The 21,635-nt window shown below is 43.6% G+C and overlaps 1 protein-coding gene across 2 annotated transcripts; it reads left to right on the plus strand.

Annotated features, from left to right (window-relative positions):
* The first annotated feature begins 7,645 nt into the window (after positions 1 to 7,645).
* On the plus strand, positions 7,646 to 20,151 carry PROK2 (prokineticin 2). Of its 2 annotated transcripts, XM_057706527.1 has the most exons (4): positions 7,646 to 7,741; positions 11,164 to 11,289; positions 18,478 to 18,540; positions 20,047 to 20,151. In XM_057706527.1, the coding sequence occupies exons 1-4, from the start codon at positions 7,646 to 7,648 to the stop codon at positions 20,149 to 20,151; spliced, it is 390 nt and encodes a 129-aa protein (XP_057562510.1). The 2 variants fall into 2 exon arrangements, with proteins under 2 accessions (XP_057562510.1, XP_057562511.1); XM_057706528.1 differs by lacking the exon at positions 18,478 to 18,540.
* The last annotated feature ends 1,484 nt before the right edge of the window (positions 20,152 to 21,635 follow it).

Raw genomic sequence — 21,635 nt, forward strand, 5'->3', positions numbered from 1 at the left:
ACACAAAAAAAGTAAGTCGTCAAGCAAGTTGGAATCAAAAGTAGAACTTCATATAGAAGAGTAATGAAAGTGCTCTTCATTTATATATGTGAGAAAAGGTTTCAGGCTCCCAGTTCAAGATGGCAGACCTAACACCCATTTATTGCCTTTCCGCCTCAGATTCTACCCACAGATACTTATTGAGCACCTACCATGTAACAAGCAATTGAAATGAAACTGCATCTAACAGGGTGAACATGGTAGGGGTCCATTAGGAAGCTAGCACTTGGGGCAAATTCCGAAACTCAGGGCACAGATGAATTAAACTGAAAAACCAGAGAGATCAGCGAAAGTACAGCCCATAACAAGCCTAGGAAAATTTGGTGGCAATGAATTTGCCCTAAAATAAAAGAAACAAAGAAAAAGAAAGAGAAATAAATTTGCTCTGAGGAGCAGTAGAAAAACTCCAGACTCCCCTTCTTTATCACCTAAAGCAGGAGTCAGCAGAATCTATAAAGAGCGGGATAATAAATGTTTGTAGCTTTGCGGGCTATACAATCTTTCTCTCATAAGCACTCCACTCTTCTCTTGTACAGTAAAAGCAGTCACAGACAACACATAAACGTGTTGTATAGCTGTGTTCTCATAACACCTTATTTATGAAAACAGGTAGTAGATCACTAACCCTTGATCTAAATTTTTACCATTGTGACTATAGTATATGAAATGGACAAATAAAAAAATAATTTAAAGGGAATATATCTGGTCAGAATTTTATCTCCAGCCCAGCCTCTTCTCTGTCTGGCTGCCCTTCCCCACATCCAGGTAGTTTCCTGCATCCCAGCATACTCATGGTTGATCAGTTATACAAGGTGAATCTTGGTGAATCTTGATCTTTCCTTTTCCACTCTTTATCTCAGTCAATAGTGGGCTCTGCCTGTTTCACTGCTTGAGTGAATCAGTTCACTTCTCTCCCTTTTTACTGCTAGCAACAGTAGCGGAAACCCCCTGGACCATCACAGTAGCCTCCCATCAGATCCATCCTCATCCATCCATCCATCCATCCATCCATCCATCCATCCATCCATCCACCCATTCATCCACCCATTCATCCAACCATCTATCCATCCATCCACCCACCCACCCATCCATCCACCCACCCATCTATCCTCCCATCCATTCATCCGCCCGCCCACCCACCCACCTATCCATCCACCCACCCACCCACCCATTCATCCATCCATCCATCCACCCACCCATCCATCCATCCACGCACCCATCTCCATCCACCCACCCATCCATCCATCCAGTCTCTTCTCCATGTTTTCAGTACTTTGTTCACCAAATGTTTATCGAGTGCCTGCCATGTGCCAGCCACTCTTCCAGGCACTGGACTTAAATTGGTGAACAAAAAAGATTTTTTAAAAATCCCCAATTTTGTGGAGCTTCTCTTCTGGTCAGTGTGTGAGGGGGTGCAAGACAATAAATATATTAAGTAAATAATGGAGCACTAGAAGGTGTTACATGCTAGAGGAGAAAGCAAAATATGAAAAGGAGTAGAGTGAGGGGCACCTGGAGTGCTGGGGCAGGTGCACGTTTACGTTTATTGGGGTGTATGGGAGAAGCCTCTTTGAGGTCAGGATTGAGCACCCGAGAAGAAGGGAAGGAGTCAGTCACGTTCCTGTCTATTGGGAGTAAGAGCAGTCCTGACAAAGAGAAGTTTCAGAATGAAGTTTTCAATGTGGGAGCCTGCCTGTGTGATCTAGGAGCCTCCAGGAGGCCAGTGTGGCCAGAGCAGAGCTGGCAGGAAGACACATGGTCTTCATAGTAGATGAAGCAAAGACCTAAAATCTCTGTGAGGGAGACAAGAAACACTACATGGTTTTGAGCAAAGGGTCTGACTTACAATGTAAAAGAAAAGCTGAGGCAGCTGGGAGGATGATAAGATGCAGAGGGCAAGGGTGAGCCTAGGGGGCCAGTCAGGAGGCAATGGCAATAATCCAGGCTGGAGACGACGATGGCTCCGAACAAGAAGGGAGGCCCTGACAGAGGGCAAAGTGGTCAGATTCCAGATGGACTGGACATGGGGTATGGGTGAAGGTCAAGGGCGGCTCCAAGGTCATCCTCGGAAGGATGGAGTTCAACCAGAGAGGTTCGGGGTGGGGGTCACGACAAGTTTGGTACTGGACAGGGGTCTTCTTTTCAAAAGCTACTTGCATCACGCCTAGTCCATCCTTATGGTTTTCCTCTTCCCCAGCCATATGCAGACAGAGATCCTCAGCATGGCCTACACAAGGCTCTGTATTGGGTCCCTGCCACTGCTCGGATTTCTCATTTGTACCAGACTTCCCTTTAGGCTCATTCTTTGAGCCACACTGGCCTCTCATCAGCAACTTGAACGTGAGTGCTCTTTTTCTTTTTCTTTTTTTCCTAAATTTATTTATTTATTGGCTGCATTGGGTCTTCATTGCTGCACACAGGTTTTCTCTAGTTGTGGCAAGGGGCGGGTGGGATGGGGTGGGTACTCTTCATTGTGGTGCATGGGCTCCTCATTGTGGTGGGTTCTCTTGTGGTGGAGCACGGGCTCTAGGCGTGTGGGCTTCCGTAGTTGCGGCACATGGGCTCAACAGTTGTGGCTCACGGGCTCTAGAGCACAGGCTCAGTAGTTGTGGTGCACGGGCTTACTTGCTCCACGGCATGTGGGATCTTCCTGGAGCAGGGATCGAACCCGTGGATGCGCTTTTCAATCTCTAGCATAAGCAATTCCCCTGCCTGGAATGCCCAGCCACCCCCCACCCTCACGCCTGCTGCCCTCATTTATCTCAATTAGATTCTCTTCAAGCTTCAGATCTCAGCTTTGATGCCATCACTTTAGGGAAACCTCCAGGTCTCCCCATATGCTCGCTCCTAGTGCTCTACATCTGTTTCCTGTAACTGTCTAATTGGATGATTATTTGATTCATGTCCTCCTTCCCACTAGCCTATAAAATCCCAGGGGGCTGGATTCACCTGTTGTGCTCACCAGGGTACCTGCAGTGCCTTGAGCAGTACCTGCATTTAGTAAGTACTTAGTGGATGTCTGTTGAATAAATGAATTATGGTTTACCACTCACCTAAAAGAAATTATCAGCTTATACATTTACTTTTTTTCAGAGTCTTTGTATAATTCTAGTATAGGGAATACTGAACCAGAAAAAAACACAAAGGAAATAAGACATTATCATTTATAATGATTACTAATATCATTCAAAGTTCATTATGCTTGTTCCCAAGTCCAAGATGGTACTGCTCACCACACGGCAGGTCGATAAATCAAGAGATGCATTGTTAGGGCAAGGAATAGCAACTTTATTCAGAAAGCCAGTAAACCAAGAAGATGGTGGACTCATGTCTCAAAGAACCCTCTTGCCTGAGTTGGAATGTAGGCTTCTTTTATACTGAAAGAGGAAGGAGTAAAATCAAACACTTCCTGCTTCTGGTCAGCCTCCGGAGGGGATGTGTTAATTTCCTCCTTTCTCTAGTCATTCATGGGTGGGTGGGCCTGGTCGGGATGTTTCCTGTGAACTAAACAAAGGTATTTTAGCTTAATGCTCATTACCTGGGAGGCAAGGTTCCCAGAGATGAGCCATTATGTATAACTTAAGCTTATAGGCAAATCCCTTTAGTGATTAACTTGTAGTAGAATACAAAGGTTCTTCCCTAGTATGTGCTCATTAAGGACTCCAAGCCATGAATGCTTCTTTTCCTGTAAAATATGGTGCTGCTAACCAGATTTCTGGTCCACCTCAGACACCAGAGTGCATTACAGACTTGCATGGTCTGTCACCTTGAAGACAAAGTCCTTTGACTTCTTTTTGGCCATTAAAATGTGAGCAGGAGTGATATGCATCAATTCCAGGCAGAGGCATTTGAGACCTGGTGCGCAACCCTCCAGCTCCACTCACCTGGATTAGTTTCCTGGGGCTGCCATGGGAAATTACCACCACTGGGCGGGGGCACTTAACAGAAACTTAATCTCTCACACTTCTGGAGGCTAAAAGTCCAAAATCAAGGTGTCACCACGGCCATGCTTCTTCTGCTTCTTCTGCAGGCTCTAAGGGAGAATCTTTCCTTGACTCTTCCAGGTTCTGGTGGTGGCTGGCAACCCTTGGGTTTCCTCAGCTTGTGGTGCATCACTCCAATCTCTGCCTCCATCTTCACTTGGCCTTCTCTTTGTGTGTCTTTGTGTCCAAGTATCCCTCCTTCTCTTATAAGGACACCAGTCACTGGATTTAGGCTCACCCTAATTTGGTAGGACTGCATCTTAAATTGATTACATCTGCAAAGACCCTAATTCCGAATAAGGTCACATTTACAGGTACTGGGGGTTAGAACTTGAAAACAGCTTTTGGGAGGACATAATTTAACCTATTACATCACACGACACAGGCAGTCCTGAAGCACGTGTTGAGATGGAGGCTTCATCAGCCCGAGTCCCAGAGCGACAGTAATGAGAGGTTTGCATCTCCCAGTTCACTCCATCTCAGTCACATGTCCCCTGAGTAGAGTGGCAGGCTGAATCAGCTGCCCCAGGTAAAGTATGTATCCCGCTAGCTTTTTGATGACTGATCGATTCATGTCAAGTAAACGTGTCCACACTGTATACCTCTTTCTTATAACCCATCTCCAGAGTATATTCCATAGGATGTATTCTTGTGGATCATCAATTCCTGAGGGCCTGCCATTTGCCCATCATTGTGCTTTGTGCCAAGAGGACTGTGTGCGAACTTAGACACAAGGATCCTCATCCCAAGGAGTGTATAACCTGATGGGCAGGACAGAAAAAATTATCAGTGTTGGTTGACATTGTCAGAAGACACCAAAGGATAAGACTTAATAGAGGCACTGCTTACCTGGGCTTCCAGTATGTTCTAAGGACGGTGCTAAGCATTTTATAGGTATTATACCCTTTAAGCCCCATGGAGCTTGTATACCATGAGGGTGGTATTTTATATCCATTTTCCAAGTGAGAAAACAGAGGCTTAAAAAGGTTTAAGCAGCCTGTCTGCTGGTCACTTGAGAATTCCAATCCAAGTCAGCCTGATTCACAAATCGGGGGTCTGTGGACTTTCCTGTACTGCCCCTTCCATTCAGCAGAGTCATGATGCTCTACTAGAATACGGAAGTCCGCACTCTGAACTATACAAGATTTGGTTCTCCTTCTATAGTTTTCCCAAGGCTGCATTGATGATGTGGCAAAATTAATGTGGTAAGAAAGAGAATAGGATAGTTAAGCTAATCTTCAATTTCTACTTCAGGAATGGCCTTCCTACCTGATTTTTATGAACTAATTAAACTCTATCTTCCATTTTTCCTTTTATAACATGGAACTAACTTTCAGACAGCAATTTTCTAACTTGGCCATGGATGCAAAGATGTCATATCGGAGGCCTTCATTTCTCCTCTAAAACATTAAAACAATGAAAAGAAACAGCAGGATCAAAAGAATCAACATGAAACCAAACCAATCCTATTTTTAAATGTTTCCAACCTTGGTTCAAAACAGCCTCATGAGGACTGTTTTCCAAACAGCAGTGTATGAAGCCATCTACTTTTTTTTTTTAATCTTTATTGGAGTATAGTTGCTTTACAGTATTGTGTTAGTTTCTGCTGTACAAGAAAGTGAATCAGCTATATGTATACATATATCCCCATATTCCTTCCCTCTTGAGTCTCCCTCCCAGCCTCCCTATCCCACCCCTTTAGGTCTACACAAAGCATCAAGCTGACCTCCTTGTGCTCTGTAGCAGTGAAGCCATTTACTTTTGAAAACTGCTTTTCCTATAGAGACGTATCCTGTTTTCTATGCTTGGAGAAGCAGGGAATATGCATGCTGGCATTCAGTAGTAACGAATATGAAATAGACCATTTTTTAAAAAGTCATAGGAATGTTAAAGTCCATGTTGACTGGTTTTTACATTTACCCAGCAGCATTCCCATGCTAGCGTTGGCATGGAGACTGGAAAAGGAAACTTTCCACCAATCTGTCACTTGCTACTGTTTCCACTTATTTTACCATGAATGAATCTGATTTTAACAATTTTTTTAACCGTTAAAAAAAAGTTTGATGCTTTTCTGTTTTCTCTTTCAAGACATTTCTCAAACACAAAAACACATATGAAAAAGGTTTTTTATAATCAGTCAAAGATTTACTTTTCCAAATACTCAGCTGTTTAACATTCGGATAATTGCCTGTTTTTTTTCCCCCACATTTAGTCTGAATGCTTTGGCATGGGGGAGCCCTACAGTCTGAAAGTAACTTTGTCCGGACTCTCCTCACTGCATTTATTATAGAAGCTGGAAGAAGCATCTGCTTTTCAACACTTTGTGGTCCTAATGGGACTAGGGAAAGCTGAGGTTTCAGTAGGAAAGCTGGGCTTCCCAAAACTTACGTGGAAGCAAGTTTGGTTTGGTCACATCTAGATATTCTTGAAATTAATTTCGTTGAGGAAGAACAGGTTGAGATTCTTGGAGCTAGGCTCGAGGTCACAGGTGGAAGGCAAATCTGTCACTGGTAGCCTGTCACAGGTGGCCTAGAACCAAGTAGGCACTCAAGTCATGTTTACAGGAACGAACAAAACCCAGTTACGCTGTATTGCATCTTATAAAGACCGAAGGGTGATTATTTGGGGCTGGAAAGTAAAAGACAGAGCTGCCTACCTAGAGCTTCAGGGGCCTCAGGCTGGCATCCGAAGCCTGGCGATCTCATTTCGCTTTGGCATCATTCTGAACTGCTCTGTCTGAAGCTGGCGCGATGTTAAAGGGAGGAAATGCATGCGAAGAAAATCAGAGAGCAGAGGGTCGGGAACAGATGTGAGCAGAAAGGGACAGCATTTGAAATGAAAGAAATAAATTGGACTCTCACAGCTGGAAGCACAAACCCCTCAGTGTCGTCAGGGATGTGGGATGAGGGGTAATTTTGCCCTCCCTTGGGTCCCGTCCCGCCCCCCACCCCCCCGGCCCTCTTCCGCCACGTTTTCCACGTTTCCAGAGTGTGTGTTTGATGTCTGTCTTTTCTCTTCGGTTATTGGCCCCTAAGGATGGACCCAGTGGCAGTAGGTGGCATACAGAAATGAAACAACCTGAGCGGTTCTTATCACCTCCCTTGCTTCCCCGGTGCGTGCACAGCGCCTAGCACGTAGTAGGCGCTCCCGACACATCTGGCGAGCAACTGGGCTGCAAGTGTGCGGCGCTGAGCACGTGGAGCTGAGGAAACCGGGACAGCAGAGCCGGGTGTCTCTGACCCCAAAAGCCGTGCGGGCGCGTGCGGAAGGCGGCGGCGGGCGCGAGGCGCGGGGCCGCCCGGGAGCGGGGCGCCGCGTGGGGGGCGCTGCCTGCGTGGCGCCCGGGGGCGGGGGCACGGGGGGCCGCGGGGGCACGGGGGGCCGCGGCGGCACGTGCGCGGCGGGAACGCGGGCCGGGCCGGGCCGGGCCGGGTGGGCGCGGGGGGTGTGCCCGCGCCGTGGCCCCGCGCGTGCAGCGGGCCGGGCGGCGGCGTGAGTCACGGCGGGGCTCGCCTTTATAACCGCCGGCAGGCTCGCGCGAGCCGCCCGCCCGCCGCCGCTCTGCGCTCCAGCCCGCGCGCCCCCAACGGCCCCCCAACCGCCCGCCCAGGCCCGAGGGCGCCATGAGGAGCCCGCGCTGCGCCCCGCTGCTGCTCCTGCTGCTCCTGCCTCCGCGGCTGCTCACGCCCCCCGCCGGGGACGCCGCCGTCATCACCGGGGTAAGCGGCCCCCGGCGCACCTGTCTGCCCGGGATGCGCGCCCGCCGCGCACCCGGGGGGTCGCCGGGTGGGGGGGAAGGGTTATCGCGGCGGGGAGGCGGGGGGCACCGGGAGGGTCTTCCCGGGCGGGCACACCTGCCCCGGTCGCCCCTCGGCGCACTTGGTGCAGTGTCCTGCTTGCAAAGCAGCGGACGGCCGGGACGTCGGGCGCTCCCTGGAAGAAAAAGTGACCACCGTCTCACCCCACCACCTTCATCACCACCTTCTCCCGCTTACTTCCCTCTCTCCTCGTGTTTGGTCTGTTTCTCTCTTAAGCTAACTTTCCTTTCGCGGCTTTCTCAAGCACTTTCCCCAGACGTTCCAGCCTTTATCCTTAAAACTTAAGTGCCCTGAAGTTGCAAAGGAGCAAGACCAATAGCCCCAAATGTCAGCAGTCTTAATTCTGTAGTTAAGCAGTTGGCTCCCCCAAGCATCCTCCGCAAAAACCCTTTGAAATGACTTGGTCCGAGGACATGTATACACTTTGAAAAGCAATGTGGACGCTCCTTCTGGGTTCCAAGTTTGTATGTATGTATGTGTTTATTTTTCTTCCAATGACCTGAGGGTCTCGCTGTAAAAAAGTGTTCCATTTCCAGTTCCTGATATATCAAGCACCTCCAGTGCCCTGGCTTCATTATGGAGTAGGTTGCCCTGTAGATGTTTCAGTTTAGAGAGATGTCTTCATCATGTGTAGAAGTAGGAACTAGTTCAGTTCTCTCCTCGGTTCACCAACAGTTTTCTTTGTGTGGATCTGAAAAATAAGTTTACAGCCCAAGATAAAAATGTCTGGTCTACGTCAATAATGCAGAATCGCTACCATTTCCTGACTGTTAACTGTTTTACTCTTTTTTAAGTCTGAAATTATTTTACACCTCCATTAAATTCTTTCAGATATCTAAGTGCACAGAATAGGGTTTAAATAAAACTGTGTTTGAAATGATGATACACAGATAGTGAAATCACACTTAAATTTAAGGGAAGTGTCATTGTCTTGAGAAAATTAAGCTCTATTGTCTCCATGTTAGTTAGTAGACTTATAGCACATTCAGAGTCCTTGCACTGTAACAGTATTTGGTTACAGCCAATAGATATTTGGGTTACAGCCAAGAGATAATTATAAGCATTGTGATATTTATTAGAATAGCGTGTAGAGATTTTTACAAATGTCTTTGAATAGCTTTGTCTGTCGGTGTGGTTGAAAAAAAGTTTTTGCAGGTCTAATACGTGAGAATTGAAACCTGATTAGTTTTCCCCCGCTCTTTCCCTGCTGGCTCATTTTAAATTTCTCCTAATCCTCTGAGTCCCAAATTCCTTTGTGGTATAAGTATCTTTTTGTTCTATTCACAACATAACACTATTTGAATAGATCAGCATGGGTTAAATATGAAGGGCATTAGGAAACAGCTGTCTAATTAGAAATATATAAACCTGTGCAGTTCTTTGCATTTCCAAGAACTGAAGCTTTTTTGTTGTTGTTACAAAATGAAATTTTATCACATTGAATGTTTATCTGCTAAGGTTTAGATTGGGTTTATTATATAATTATGTGTGCTGTTTTTCTTGTTTTAAATCAGTGCAACACAAAGAATTTTAAAAAATTTGCCTAAAATAACATGGCAGTAAAGAAATGCAGTTATGTTTGCATGACAGGAACCATCTGGAGTCAAATGAAAAAGTCAGTAACTTATCTAGATATGTCATTTCTGGGATGTTAAACATCCAAGTGATTGATTGAATTTTAAGGGATTTTTGTTTGTCTTATTAGAAGAGCTGGTGGGGCTTCAGAATTCCTGGTCTTGAGCATCTGTTGAAATAAAATATTGCCTGAAACCTCCACGTTAAATATCTACTTTTGGGGGGATAGTATATGTAGTTATTTTTAAATTGATTTATATGTCCACATAGATTTGTTAACACTGTATTGGAAGAGATTGTGTATTGAACATCTCATTTATGGCATGTAATGGCTACACATGCTTGATTTCTGGCATTCAAATAAAAATTGGAAAAATGGAAATGCTTATATATTTTCCTATAAATGTCCAAACACCCCAAGATGAAAATTGTAGTTTTTAATCCAGATATTTGTTTTAAATAGCCTGAGAAAAATTCTAATGCAAGGACAAAAAAAACTATTCTAAAGCAAGATAGTTGATCACTTTTAATGAAAAAATAATGAAGTGTGTGCCCATATATTTACATTTTGAGAAATTATAGTTGTCCCCCAAACTGAGAACTCTGAAGAAGTGTTTTAGTTGTTTCCATTAAATCTGCATTTAAATTGGTGTCTAAATTATAGACTTTTTAGCTTCTTACATATATAGCACAAGATGCTTTTACCTTATCGCTGCACACCATTCAAACAAAGCATCCTATTTATGGTTGGTTCTAGGAGAGAACGGTAGTTCTTCAGATGTATTTTCATGCAAATAAGTTTAGACTTCATTATTTACTTCTATTTAGTCAAGTATGGAAATTCTTCCATAGTTGATTCTTTGATTATATGTATTTGCAATTTTTTTATTAAAATTAGGAACAAATGTCTTAAGTAATCGATGTTGATAATTCATCTGTCGCTTGCATTTCTAAATCCAGTGGATCTTATAGAATAGCTCAGCTAATTTTGTAAAGTATACATACGTATATCCTAAGCCAATAATTTCCTTTTTGCAGGTTACTCACCCAGAAAAAAAGTCACATGAGGCAGGAAGTCTTGGTCTGTCCATTCTCAACCTATGAGATTTCTTTCTTTCAGAAGGAAATGGTGAAAATCAATCCAGTGGTGTGTGAAACATCAAATCTCATGAACCAAAATGCAAATATTTGAAAGAGAAAGCGACTCATGCTTTTAAAATTTACGTCAGTGCCTTCACAGGTCTGGAGCATTTCATGCCAGGTTTAGAGACCATTTAAATCCCTTTCTAAAATTGGGCCCAATGTATTCTGCAGTTAATAGTCATAAAATCTTGCAATTCGATTTATGTAGCTCCTAATGGCCACATATGCTAAAAGACGAGCACAGATTCTTTCTTCAGGTTCAAAGCCGATTCAGCCATAAAGTACGAGAAAAAGAGAGCTGATTTTGTTTTTTTAAAAAATCTTGTGATTTAGGATTTTCATAATGGGTGGGCCATTATTTAGGCTTTTTTTTTTTTTTTTAACCCACGTGGGAAAATCACTTCTGATCAGATTTTATTGTGAATGTGTTCAAGCACATGAAGATAACAGTTCTTTTTTTCTATGTAAGATTATTAAAATCATAGCGTTTGGATATCAAAAAGGCATTTTTCTTTTTTTTTTTTTTTTAAACTGCTAATTCTAGATCCCCTTAGCCTGAGTCCTTCCTGTTATCTATATTTATCTGTTTGCTTATTACATTTCAGGCCTGCGACAAGGACCCCCAGTGTGGTGGAGGCATGTGCTGTGCTGTTAGTATCTGGGTTAAGAGCATACGGATTTGCACACCGATGGGCAAAGTGGGAGACAGCTGCCATCCGCTGACGCGTAAAGTTAGTATATACATTTGTGTTCTTGGTAGGTCTCTTACGATGCAGTAACTCAACTCTAGACGAGACCTATATGACATGAAACCCAGGGCAATGTGCTAGAGATTGGAAATCAGAGAAGATGGAGTGGAAATCCACCTCCTCTCTCCTTTCCCTTTCCATTTGAGAGACATGTATCCTTTACCATCCTTATTCTACTGATCATTTACATATCATTGTTCTCGTGGCATTAGAAACATTTCATGAAAATAATTTCAAACACTTAAATTTGCTCAAAAAATTTTGGAATGTGTATATATGTACACACACACATATATATATGCTATGTGTGTCTATGCATATATATATGTTTAAAGCAAATTACATATTTGTGTATGTGTATACACACACATGCATACACACACATACACAATATCTGCTTCTTTGCAGAAATGAGAGTATGAAAGCTCTTGAAAATACTTTTCATGTCAGACCTGCTGAAAAGGCAGAAGTACATAAGTTTGTGTCTTGGTTTTTGCAGAAAATCATCCACGATGCAGTCACTCTTGTATCTGAACTTGAAGTCCTATATTTTGACTCTCTTCACAGGATGCATTGTTCACAGCCTTGGAGGTTCATGATATTTCTTGTATCTGAACTTGAAGTCCTGTGTTTTGACTCTCTTCACAGGATGCATTGTTCACAGCTCTAGAGGTTCATGATATTTAACTTTCCAATTTATTTTATCGTCTAACAGCTCAGTATCACAATACCCTAAACATCACTTTTGAAAAGTTATTGACAAGAAGTAGCAGGACCGATGGCAGGACTTGGACAGGGCTTTAGAGGCTTTGTCCCCAGGGGTTGCAGATCTCCTGTCTGCAGGGGCCGGGCAGCTGTACGTGACTTCTGGAGGCGGGTAGGTTGCAGGCAGGAGGGAGCAGAGAAGTTTGTGGAGCCTGGAGAATCCAAATGCTTGAAATACAGTATGATTCCGGCCAAATTCCAGAGGGATGCCAGGTTGTGGTGCCTTGCTCTCCTCGTGCTACATCCTCACTTACCCAGCAGTTACATGGGGTCTGGGGCGCGGGGAGGGGTGTGTGCTGAAGAACACGTCCCAGGCCTGGTGGTTTGCTGGAGGCGAGTTCAGTCCTCTGCAGTGTTTGCTCTGCACGTCGTATCCTCTCGTCTCAAAATAGGTTGAATGTTTTCAAAGCAAAATGAATTCCGCCTTCTGCCTTTTTTTTAGCCCCCACATGTGGCTCAGGGTTTAAAACTGTAGGAGAGCCAAACGTCTTTCCCGTACTCCACAATCACAGATCACAGCTCATATTTTGACTCTCTTGGAATGAAATAAGGAAATTAATGGGCTTGGGTTTCGCTCTGTGCGCTGTAGTAGATCCTGGCTGATTGGACCCATCTGAAGACGGCACTGGGCTCTGCTGTGGTTTCCTTGAGAAACACTTCCTGTTGCCTTTAGACTTTTCCTCTCTGTGGTTTGACTGCTGGAGCTGGTACTGTCGTTTGTAAGCATGATATGCACCTTTTATTCTTGGCCATTTTGAGACAGGAAAGGTTTTAGACCGTTAGTTGTCTGGCTCAGTGCCAAACGTTGTCCGGCTCTGCCGCCTTTGGCATTGATCTCAGTTTTTTTCATCAGGCTTATCCAGCACAAGTCATCTTTTGTCCATTGGTGTCTCTGTTGCTGAAAAGTTGACTCTTCGTCAGCCTTCTTTAAGAATTACGTTGTCTTTGTACAGTGTTAATCTAACCTCACATGCCCCAGGTAGTAGAATCTTGCAGCCGGTTTGCTAAAACGAGCCAAGAGTGACACACTCTGGGGACCTGTTTTGGTATAGGCAGCACTACTAGTTGCCATTTGTTGAATGCCGTGGTGTAGCAGACACTCGATACTAAATGTGGATGTGTTTCTGATTTCATCACTGACAGCAAGCCTGTAAAGTAAGGTTTGGTTTTGTCCCATTCTCCATACAACGTTCAGACTCAGACGGCTCAGTAAGTCCCAAGGTGATAGGTCAGAGGGCAGGCTCTGGATTTCACTTCTGTCTGACGCTCCGTTGTCTGTGTGGTCCTACTACCCACTGTATTCTTCTACTTCCGTAAAAGCTGTCGTCGTGTTTAATTTGAATTTTTTTTCTTTTTCAGTGCAGTTTTTAGCACAGTTAACCCAGACTGGTTTGTGTGGGGAAGATGCTCACTGAGATGAGGGATAACACTGCAGAGGTGCAGTCTGTCTCATCCTGTAGTTGCGATGAGTTTTCCAAATCTGAGATATTTTGACAAGAGAACTGGATTCTGTTTCCCCGGTTCCTCTAATTTCTAGTTGAGGTTTAGTAGTAAGGTCAGTTCTGAAAGGAAACAAAGTCATTCTCCTCTCATAAACCCAGGTACATCTCTGTGCTGTGTTTTTATCACACTTTTAATAACGAAGTCTACAATAACAGATGAGGGTTTTCATAGTAGAATTAAGTGATAAAAGAACCAAAGTACTGAAAAAATAGGATTTTAACATCAGATCTGAATTTACCCCCATTCAGATGCCCACTTGAAATGTGTTTCTACACCTGACTGTTACAGCTTTTCATATTGGTTATTTTTCTGTCTTGAAAATACATTTTCATAGGTCATTTCAATGACCTAGTTCTAGTCCCAGAGTTGTTACTTGTTCTGGGCGAAATGAAGTTATCCTGGTGAAAATCTAGTTCTTCCAGAGTATCTTTCAGCTATAGTCTATTTAAAACAACTCAAGAGAAAACATTTTTTATAAATATATCCTGATAAAACTCCACTCTGAAGTTTTACAGCTCATTAGTAGATGGTAAAAATGTAAATGGACACTGTATAGAAAATTCTTTTTAATGTGATGTGTTCATTACTTTTACCCCCTATTTTCTTTTTGTTTTGTTAAAAAAAATGGATTAACTCTGGTTGTGGTCACAGGTATTGATGTTTGAAAAACAAAGCTTTGAATAGGCGAGGACTACACCTGCTCAGATTTTAAGCTTTCCACTCTGGTTTGGCTTAGACATTAGCCACAGATGTTTATTTTGATAAAGTGAACAATATTTGGTGAATGAAACTGAGACCTGTAGGTAGAAACTGGTGGGCCCTGAATTTATTTTACTGTTTTGTTTCAGATGTATCAAATGACTTGTAGAGTTTACAGTCACTGCTCAGCTATGATTTTTCAATTGTAAAGTTTTTAACTTCACATTTGGTAATCAAAAATAGAATAAAATATGTTTACTTAAAAAGAATAGGATGCATGTTTTCTGAACACATTTTTAGGCGAATAATAATTTTAACATGTATTGCTTTTTAACAATTAGTTTTTTAATAATTAAGAATGCACTACTAAATCATGTCTGCTGGGAATACTTTGCCGTTTAAGAAACACTAGTTTCTATTGATACCCACACTTTTAGAGTTTACAGAGATTAGCCATGTCCATTCCATTCTGATTACTCATTCACTAGGAAGTTTAGAATTATGTGACTAGTACTTTTATTCTCATTGCTTATTATTTTATAAAAAATTTTAAAATTTAAACAGTTTCCTTCAAAAAATTAATCTTGTTTTTAAATTTTGTTCCATTTTTTATGTTAACATTTTTAGCACTCGTTTTTGTTTTTTGTTTTTATTTTTGACCTGTACTTTAAAACTTGAATAATACATTTTTCTTTTCTGAAACAAAATTCTGATTAAAATCTGGGTCTTGTTTGTGTAAAAAAAGAAAAAAGGAAGATTTAAAAAGTTATTAGCTGTTTCTATTTTAGAGCCAACCTATGGTGAAACATTATAGACATAATATCAGAATACAGTATAAAATGTTTTAAAATACTAACTAAAATGTAATATAACTCCAAAATTTAGAGAAAGATGGGTGGAAGAAAACAGAGTACGCTCATTTCCTATCACAGATGTCGCTGACTGCATTTGATCTCTGAGGGCAGCTTCGTGGCTGTGATTACAGGTTCAAATTGGCAGAGAGACTCACAAGACGTAAATATGCTTTAGTCTAATACAGGGTTTCTCAACCTGGGCTGTTGTGACATTTTAAACTGGATGACTCTCTGTTGTGGGCACTGCCCTGGGCATTGTGGGATGTTTAGCAGTATCCCTGGGCTCTACCCACTGGATGCCAGTAGCACTCCTCTCCCAGTTGTGACCACCAAAAAATATCTCCATATGTTGCCACACGTCCCCTGGTCAGGGAGGAGGGGAGTGTTGGAGGGGTCTGGAATCACCCCAGCTGAGCGTCTCTGTCTAATACTTCATTTACTTAGCCTTACAGAACCCAGCACAGGAGATACAGCATCTTCATGTCTTGGGGAACTCATCAGGTACCCAAGCACGCAGCTTCTTTTGCCCTCTCATCCACGAAGGTGCTTGTGGCTGCTACACGTGATTGCCAGTGTGGGTGTGTGTGTGGGGGGGGCATTCCCTTGACCCACAGAAACTACCACTCTTATTTCTTGCAAATCTTTTATGCCCCCCTAGTCCCAGAGGCTCAAGGCTCCCCCAGCTCAAGAGCAGTTCCCCACAACCAGTGAGACCGACCCACCATTCCCCATTTTTCTTTACTTTTCCTGGGGACACAGGGCAGTGGGAGGCCCGGGTCCACGTCAGGTCTGCCTCCATCAGCCTAGGCCCCAGGTTAACCCTGTGCACACAGGAGGGGAACAGATAAATAACTGCATGATTTAGGGTTATGTGAATATATACCTATTCCGCAAAAATTAGAACAGTTTAAAACTTGACCGAATTAAGGTACGGTGGCACTCTTCATAGCTATCAAAACCAGAAACTGGGGGAGTGTGGGACTTGTCATTTTTATTTTAGGCACTGTTACCCCATTTGAATTTTCTTGAACGCTGTACTTCTATTGAAAACGTTGTAGCCAAACCTGGTTTTATTAAGAATAAAATTATAATAGGGCCAGTGTTTTTTATGTCACATGACTAGGCTTTTCCTCATGTATCCCATTATGTTTCCTTCTTTAATCAACTGACTCTGTCTTGAGAGATTGCACAAACAATATTTCTGTTTTGTATCAGCACTGTTTTCTCTTTAAAAGTGCTGCAGATGCGTTGGGAAGCACGTCTTCTCAAGAGTGCTGAAGGTTCTACTTTGGTAACTTCCAGAATTTGCTGGTTGGAAGCCTAGACTATGAGAAACATGGGCCTTAGTGTATATAGTTGATTCTAAAGTAAACCACGTCGGTACTGAATGATTAGCTCCTTGGCTCTGTATGTACACCTGAAGATGCATCTTCTGTGAACACTTTGTCATGCGTGTGTGACTGTCAGACACCTCCTAGGTTTGTCATACAGTGAATGTAGAACTAGCAGTGAATGGGCTGCTCAAGAAATTGGCAAGTATCTACAGGGTGCATCATGTTGAAAATTGTAGTCTGTGCGGTTCAGAGCTCATAAATGGAGGAGAAAACTGCTACAGGCTGGTCCAGCGAAGAAAGGCTTGGAGGAGGGAGGGAGAAACACAAAGTGGATCTTAAAAAAGGTTAAAAATAAGAAAAGGGCATTCAGGTGTAAAAGGACCTGCAGGAAAATCTAATCATTATGTTAAATTCAGTTGGGGCAGGTCTAGGTTGACGCTTCCACAGCCTTGGTGCTCTCAGTAAGAAAAAAGAATAACATAAAGGCATTTTTGAAGGCTTCACAAAAACACGTGACCTTGTGAACACATTGTCAGGGCCCCTCCTAGACCTTGGAGGGACCATACGTGAGCGAGAGCCTTTGGCTTCCAAGTTTGGTGGCACTGATCATTCCTGGGCAGGGGGACTTGGGATGAAGGGGGAGCCCGAGGACCTGAGACAGTCACCCCTTTATCTTCAGGGAGGTCACAGCTTATGGTGGGGGTGAGGGCAGGAGATAGGCATTTAATAGATACTTTCTTGAGTGTGTCTTGTGTGCCAGGCTGGGTGCTGTGTCCTCATCAACAAGAGTCCCCTTCTTCCCAGAGCCCAGAGTCTGGGCCTGGTGGTATTTGGACGAAGATGGAGCTGGGTTTGACTGTGACACATTCCTTTTCTGGCTGGGTGACCTCAAGCAGGTGCATTACTTCACCTCAAGAGGGAGCCACGTAGCTTGTGTCAAAACGAGGCAGAAATCTGGCCCCTGGCTTTGGTGTGGCATTCATACACGATGCCTTTGTGCGGCCCGGCCCATGTCAGGCCACCAGCGTTATGTCTCTTTTCTGCTCCTTTTGCTGCGGACGACCCACGTGACAGGCCAGAGAGTGACCACAGAGCACCAGACGAAAGCCATGAGGGCACTTCTTAGTAGTCGAAACTCTCTTACTGGGTGTCTGTCATTAAAATTTAAGTTCCGTGATGGGCAGCGGCTTTGCCTGTTTGGTTCATCGCTGTATCCTCAGCACCTAAAATAGGGCCTGATGTGTTGGTGAAACTCAGTGAATGCCTGTTGGATGAATGAAAAAAAGACACATGCTTATTGTTCTCCGTGTATAGCAATTTGACATCCTTATTAGAGTTAGAGCTCACTTATTCCAGGCTGCTGTTCCTTGGATATCACTGCCTGTGTTTGTTTCTCTCAACCTCAGCACTATTGACATTTTAGACCAGATAATTCTTTGCTGTGAAGACTGTGCCCCAAGTTGTAGGCTGTTCAGCAACGTCCGTGGCCTCTACCCACCAGATGCCGGTAGTACTCCCCCTCCCCCAACTTGTGACACGCAAAACATGTCTCTGGATGTTTCCAGATGTCCCCTTTGAGGCTGGGGGCAGAATCACCCCACGTTGAGAACCACCGGTTCGTGCAGTAATTTGGGGCTCAGCGAAGGGCATCTCTCAGAATCTCAGGGTCAAGAATGGACCATAAAGGTCACGAGTTATAAAACGTCTCATACCATCCACGTGTAATTGTCCCCACCTCCTCTGACATATTCTCGGTGGCAACAGATGAGCCAGCCGTGCCTGGATCTTTTGCCACACGCAGTGACAGAACCATTCTAGCACGCGTCTGCATGGAGCCGACAGCTGAGGTGCGCCCGTGTAGACGCTGTCGTTAGAGCCTTGAAAGTATTGCTCTTGCAAAAAGACGAAGGAGCTGAGATGGCTCTGCCTGTTCGCCACCTACCTCCCCTGCCCGCCTACTGCCTCCCTCTTCCCTTTGTATTTATTGATCTCAACCATCTCCCTGGCCCTTCCAGAACCATTTTGGAAATGGAAGGCAGGAAAGAAGAAAGAGGAAGAGAAGAAAAAGGAAAAAGGAGGTAAGAGGAACGTGAGCTTGGGAGCACCCAAAGATAATGCCCAGAATAATTAGCCCTGACTAGAATTGGGTCCATCCGATCAGTTCAACCTAAACGTAAGGTTCGAATGGTTCTGCCACTGTCTGCAGACAGCCTCTTGTTTGATGTATGAAGAAATCATTTAGAAGGCGTCTGGAAGGTGCATCTCAGAGTTTCTCGTAAGGACAGGTCGTTGGTGTGGGGCGGCCTCTTTTGGTGAAATAGAATAGGAAATACACTAGAATGATAGCAAAGGAAGCATTTGAGCTGGGAGGCAGGAAGGATGTATTTCTGTGCCATGTGTAAATGGTAGAAGGATCCCAGAGACGTGAGTCTGTAACAGCTGGCTCCTCTCACATTACTCTGAGTTGGGTAACTTGTCATCCCATTTCATGGACTAGCAACCACCTCCAGGCCCCGGGTTAAAGTTTCTCCCTCTCACTTGCAAAGCAGGCAGATTCTCAAGACACTCCTCTTGGAGGGAGAATGGTTTCTGCTCTTTGCCTCTAGAAAGCGTGTGTGTTTGGAGGGCCCTCCACTTGCCCCTGCCACAGGCACCTACCACACCAGTTGCTGGTCGACCCTCAATGCAGCTTTGCCCAAGGCACGGGCAGGGCTCTTAGAAATAGCAGTTGAACGGCTCTTGGAATGAAGCTGACCTTTCACTGCTGGCTCTCTCTAGGCGGGGGTTTGCCTTGTTGCATTTCTGCAAATCGAGCTTGCCTCCTTCCCTAATTTTCCTCTTATTACACCCCTTGCCCCACCCAGAATTTTGACTTCTCACATCTTTTTTTTTTTTCCTTGAAATGGTTTTATTTTTAATTTTTAATTTTTTATAGATTTTTTTTTTTATTTTTTAGGGCCATGCCACACAGCTTGTGGGATCCTAGTTCCCTGACCAGGGATTGAACCCAGGCCACAGCAGTGAAAGCCCGGAATCCTAACCACTAGGCCACCAGGGACCTCCCTCACATCTTTGCGTGAACGAACATATGAGTTTATATATCTGTCATTTATCAGGGAACTTTTACTTGCTCAATTGTATACATGTGATCATGGCCATAATATTGTATTCTCCTCAAGGAGCTTCAGTAGCAGGGCGCTCTAAAAAGAATTAAAATGAGAAAACCTGAAAGGCAGTATAGCTTGCTGCTTAAAAGCTTGGTCCCTCAGGGCTACCTGCCAGCCAAGCTTCAAGTTTTAGGTTATGTGACCTTGGGCAAGTTCCTAATCTCTCTGCGCCTCGGTCTCTCATTTGTAAAATGGGTATAATTAAAGTGTTTGCCATCTTCACAGAGTGGTCTTAAGGGTGGAAAATGGTAATACATTAAAAAAAAAAGCTAACCCTGTTTTTTGATGCATAGTTAAAACTCACTAAACACTAGCTGCTGTTATTCAAAGAGATTTCTCAAGAATAGTTTTTTTGTTTTGTTTTGTTTTTTTCCCTAACATGTCCTGCTCTGACTCAGTTTTCTTTTTTTATTTTAGGTTCCATTTTTTGGGCGGAGAATGCATCACACGTGTCCATGCATGGCTGGCTTAGCCTGCTCACGGACTTCGTTTAACCGATATACGTGTTTAGCCCGGAAGTAATCACCTGAGAGGAGAAACTTTAAATGTGAACGGCCACACGATGTCTGTAAAGTCTGTTTAGCTGTGATTGTACCAAACAAAGTAATATGCCAGAAAGAAATGCTATTGCTTCCTCAACTTTCCAAGTCACAGTTCCCTCTTTGATTTTTAAATGATGTTTTACTGTTTTCTTTTTTCTTTTTGTTTTAATTGAAAGAGGATTTGTGTTTTGGCCAGAAGCGTAAAGTGCATGGCATTATGGAACCCGTTCTCATTTTCCTGTTTGTGTTTTGGTGTGGCTTTTTTTTTTTTAACACGAATAGCTCACCCATGTTTTCGCAGAAGTGCAGAGGGTAGGAATTTGATATTTGTTACAGAAACTTTCTTTTTTTTCTTAAAACTCCCCCAGTCAGCCCCACCCTGCCTGTGCCTGCACCCCCCCCCCCCAACCTTGGTCTCTTTCCCTCACTCCTGAGTTTTAAGACTCTCATTTTATTATTTGGCATTGCCTCCTGACCCTCTAGCATTATAAAGTGGGGGTCCACATCCTTGAGCTTGCTGGCAGAATCGCTGATGAGAATCAAGCTTTTTGCCTGATACTTAAACAGTGAAAAGAATATGTGGTTGAACCAGACACCCCAAACTTCTCTTACACGGAGTGGAGGCTGGGTGCTGAACGCTGACTGAACCTGCTTATGCAAGTGGGTTTCAGGTCTGCGATTGGACTAGTGCGGACAGAAAGCATGGGAAGTCCAATTAATTGAGTCCAGATTTCTAGATTTGGGAATTTTTAAAAGACGTTTCCGATACAATATCACATTTATTTCTTTTCCTTTTTATAAAGTTTTTTTTTTTATTTTAACGAAATTCTCCTAGTTAGAGATGTTCTGGAAAATGTCACTGGAAGAGGAAGTATTGATTTTCGCCTGGCATAACACTAGTTACCATTTTTAAATCGGTGTTAAGGCGTCACTTAACCTTTCTCTGTAACCCAAAGGTCTGTTGTAATGGCTTGCCTGGCACCCCGTCACTTGTACCTGTATCAGTATTGCTGTGTAAAAATTCTGTATCAGAATAATGACAGTACTGTATATCATTTGATTTATTTTTAATATTATATCCTTCTTTTTGTCACAGTTGTCAGTTTTTATTACAAGCCGATTTCTATATAGCCCACGTTCTAAAATGAGTAAAGACTCCAAAGTTGGTACTATAGCACTAACCGTGTGTAAGTTTTCATTTTACATACAGGAAAGTTCTGTTTGCCTGAGTTTGAAGGTCGTATAAAAAATAACGCATTCCATTGGTGAGGTTTGGGAACATGAAAGGAAATCATGACATGCACACCTGACTGTAATCAGGAACAGACTCATGGGATTTCACTGTCTTGTTTCAGCAAATAGTCACGGGGTGCTGATCCTGGGTGGTCAGGCAGGGTGCTAGGTGGCGGCCATGTCAATGTAGCCTGGCCTTGAAAAACCCGCTAAGTCTTGTAAATGGACTTG

The sequence above is a fragment of the Hippopotamus amphibius genome, chromosome 13 (assembly GCF_030028045.1).
Source record: "Hippopotamus amphibius kiboko isolate mHipAmp2 chromosome 13, mHipAmp2.hap2, whole genome shotgun sequence".
In the NCBI taxonomy this organism is placed as follows: domain Eukaryota; kingdom Metazoa; phylum Chordata; class Mammalia; order Artiodactyla; family Hippopotamidae; genus Hippopotamus; species Hippopotamus amphibius.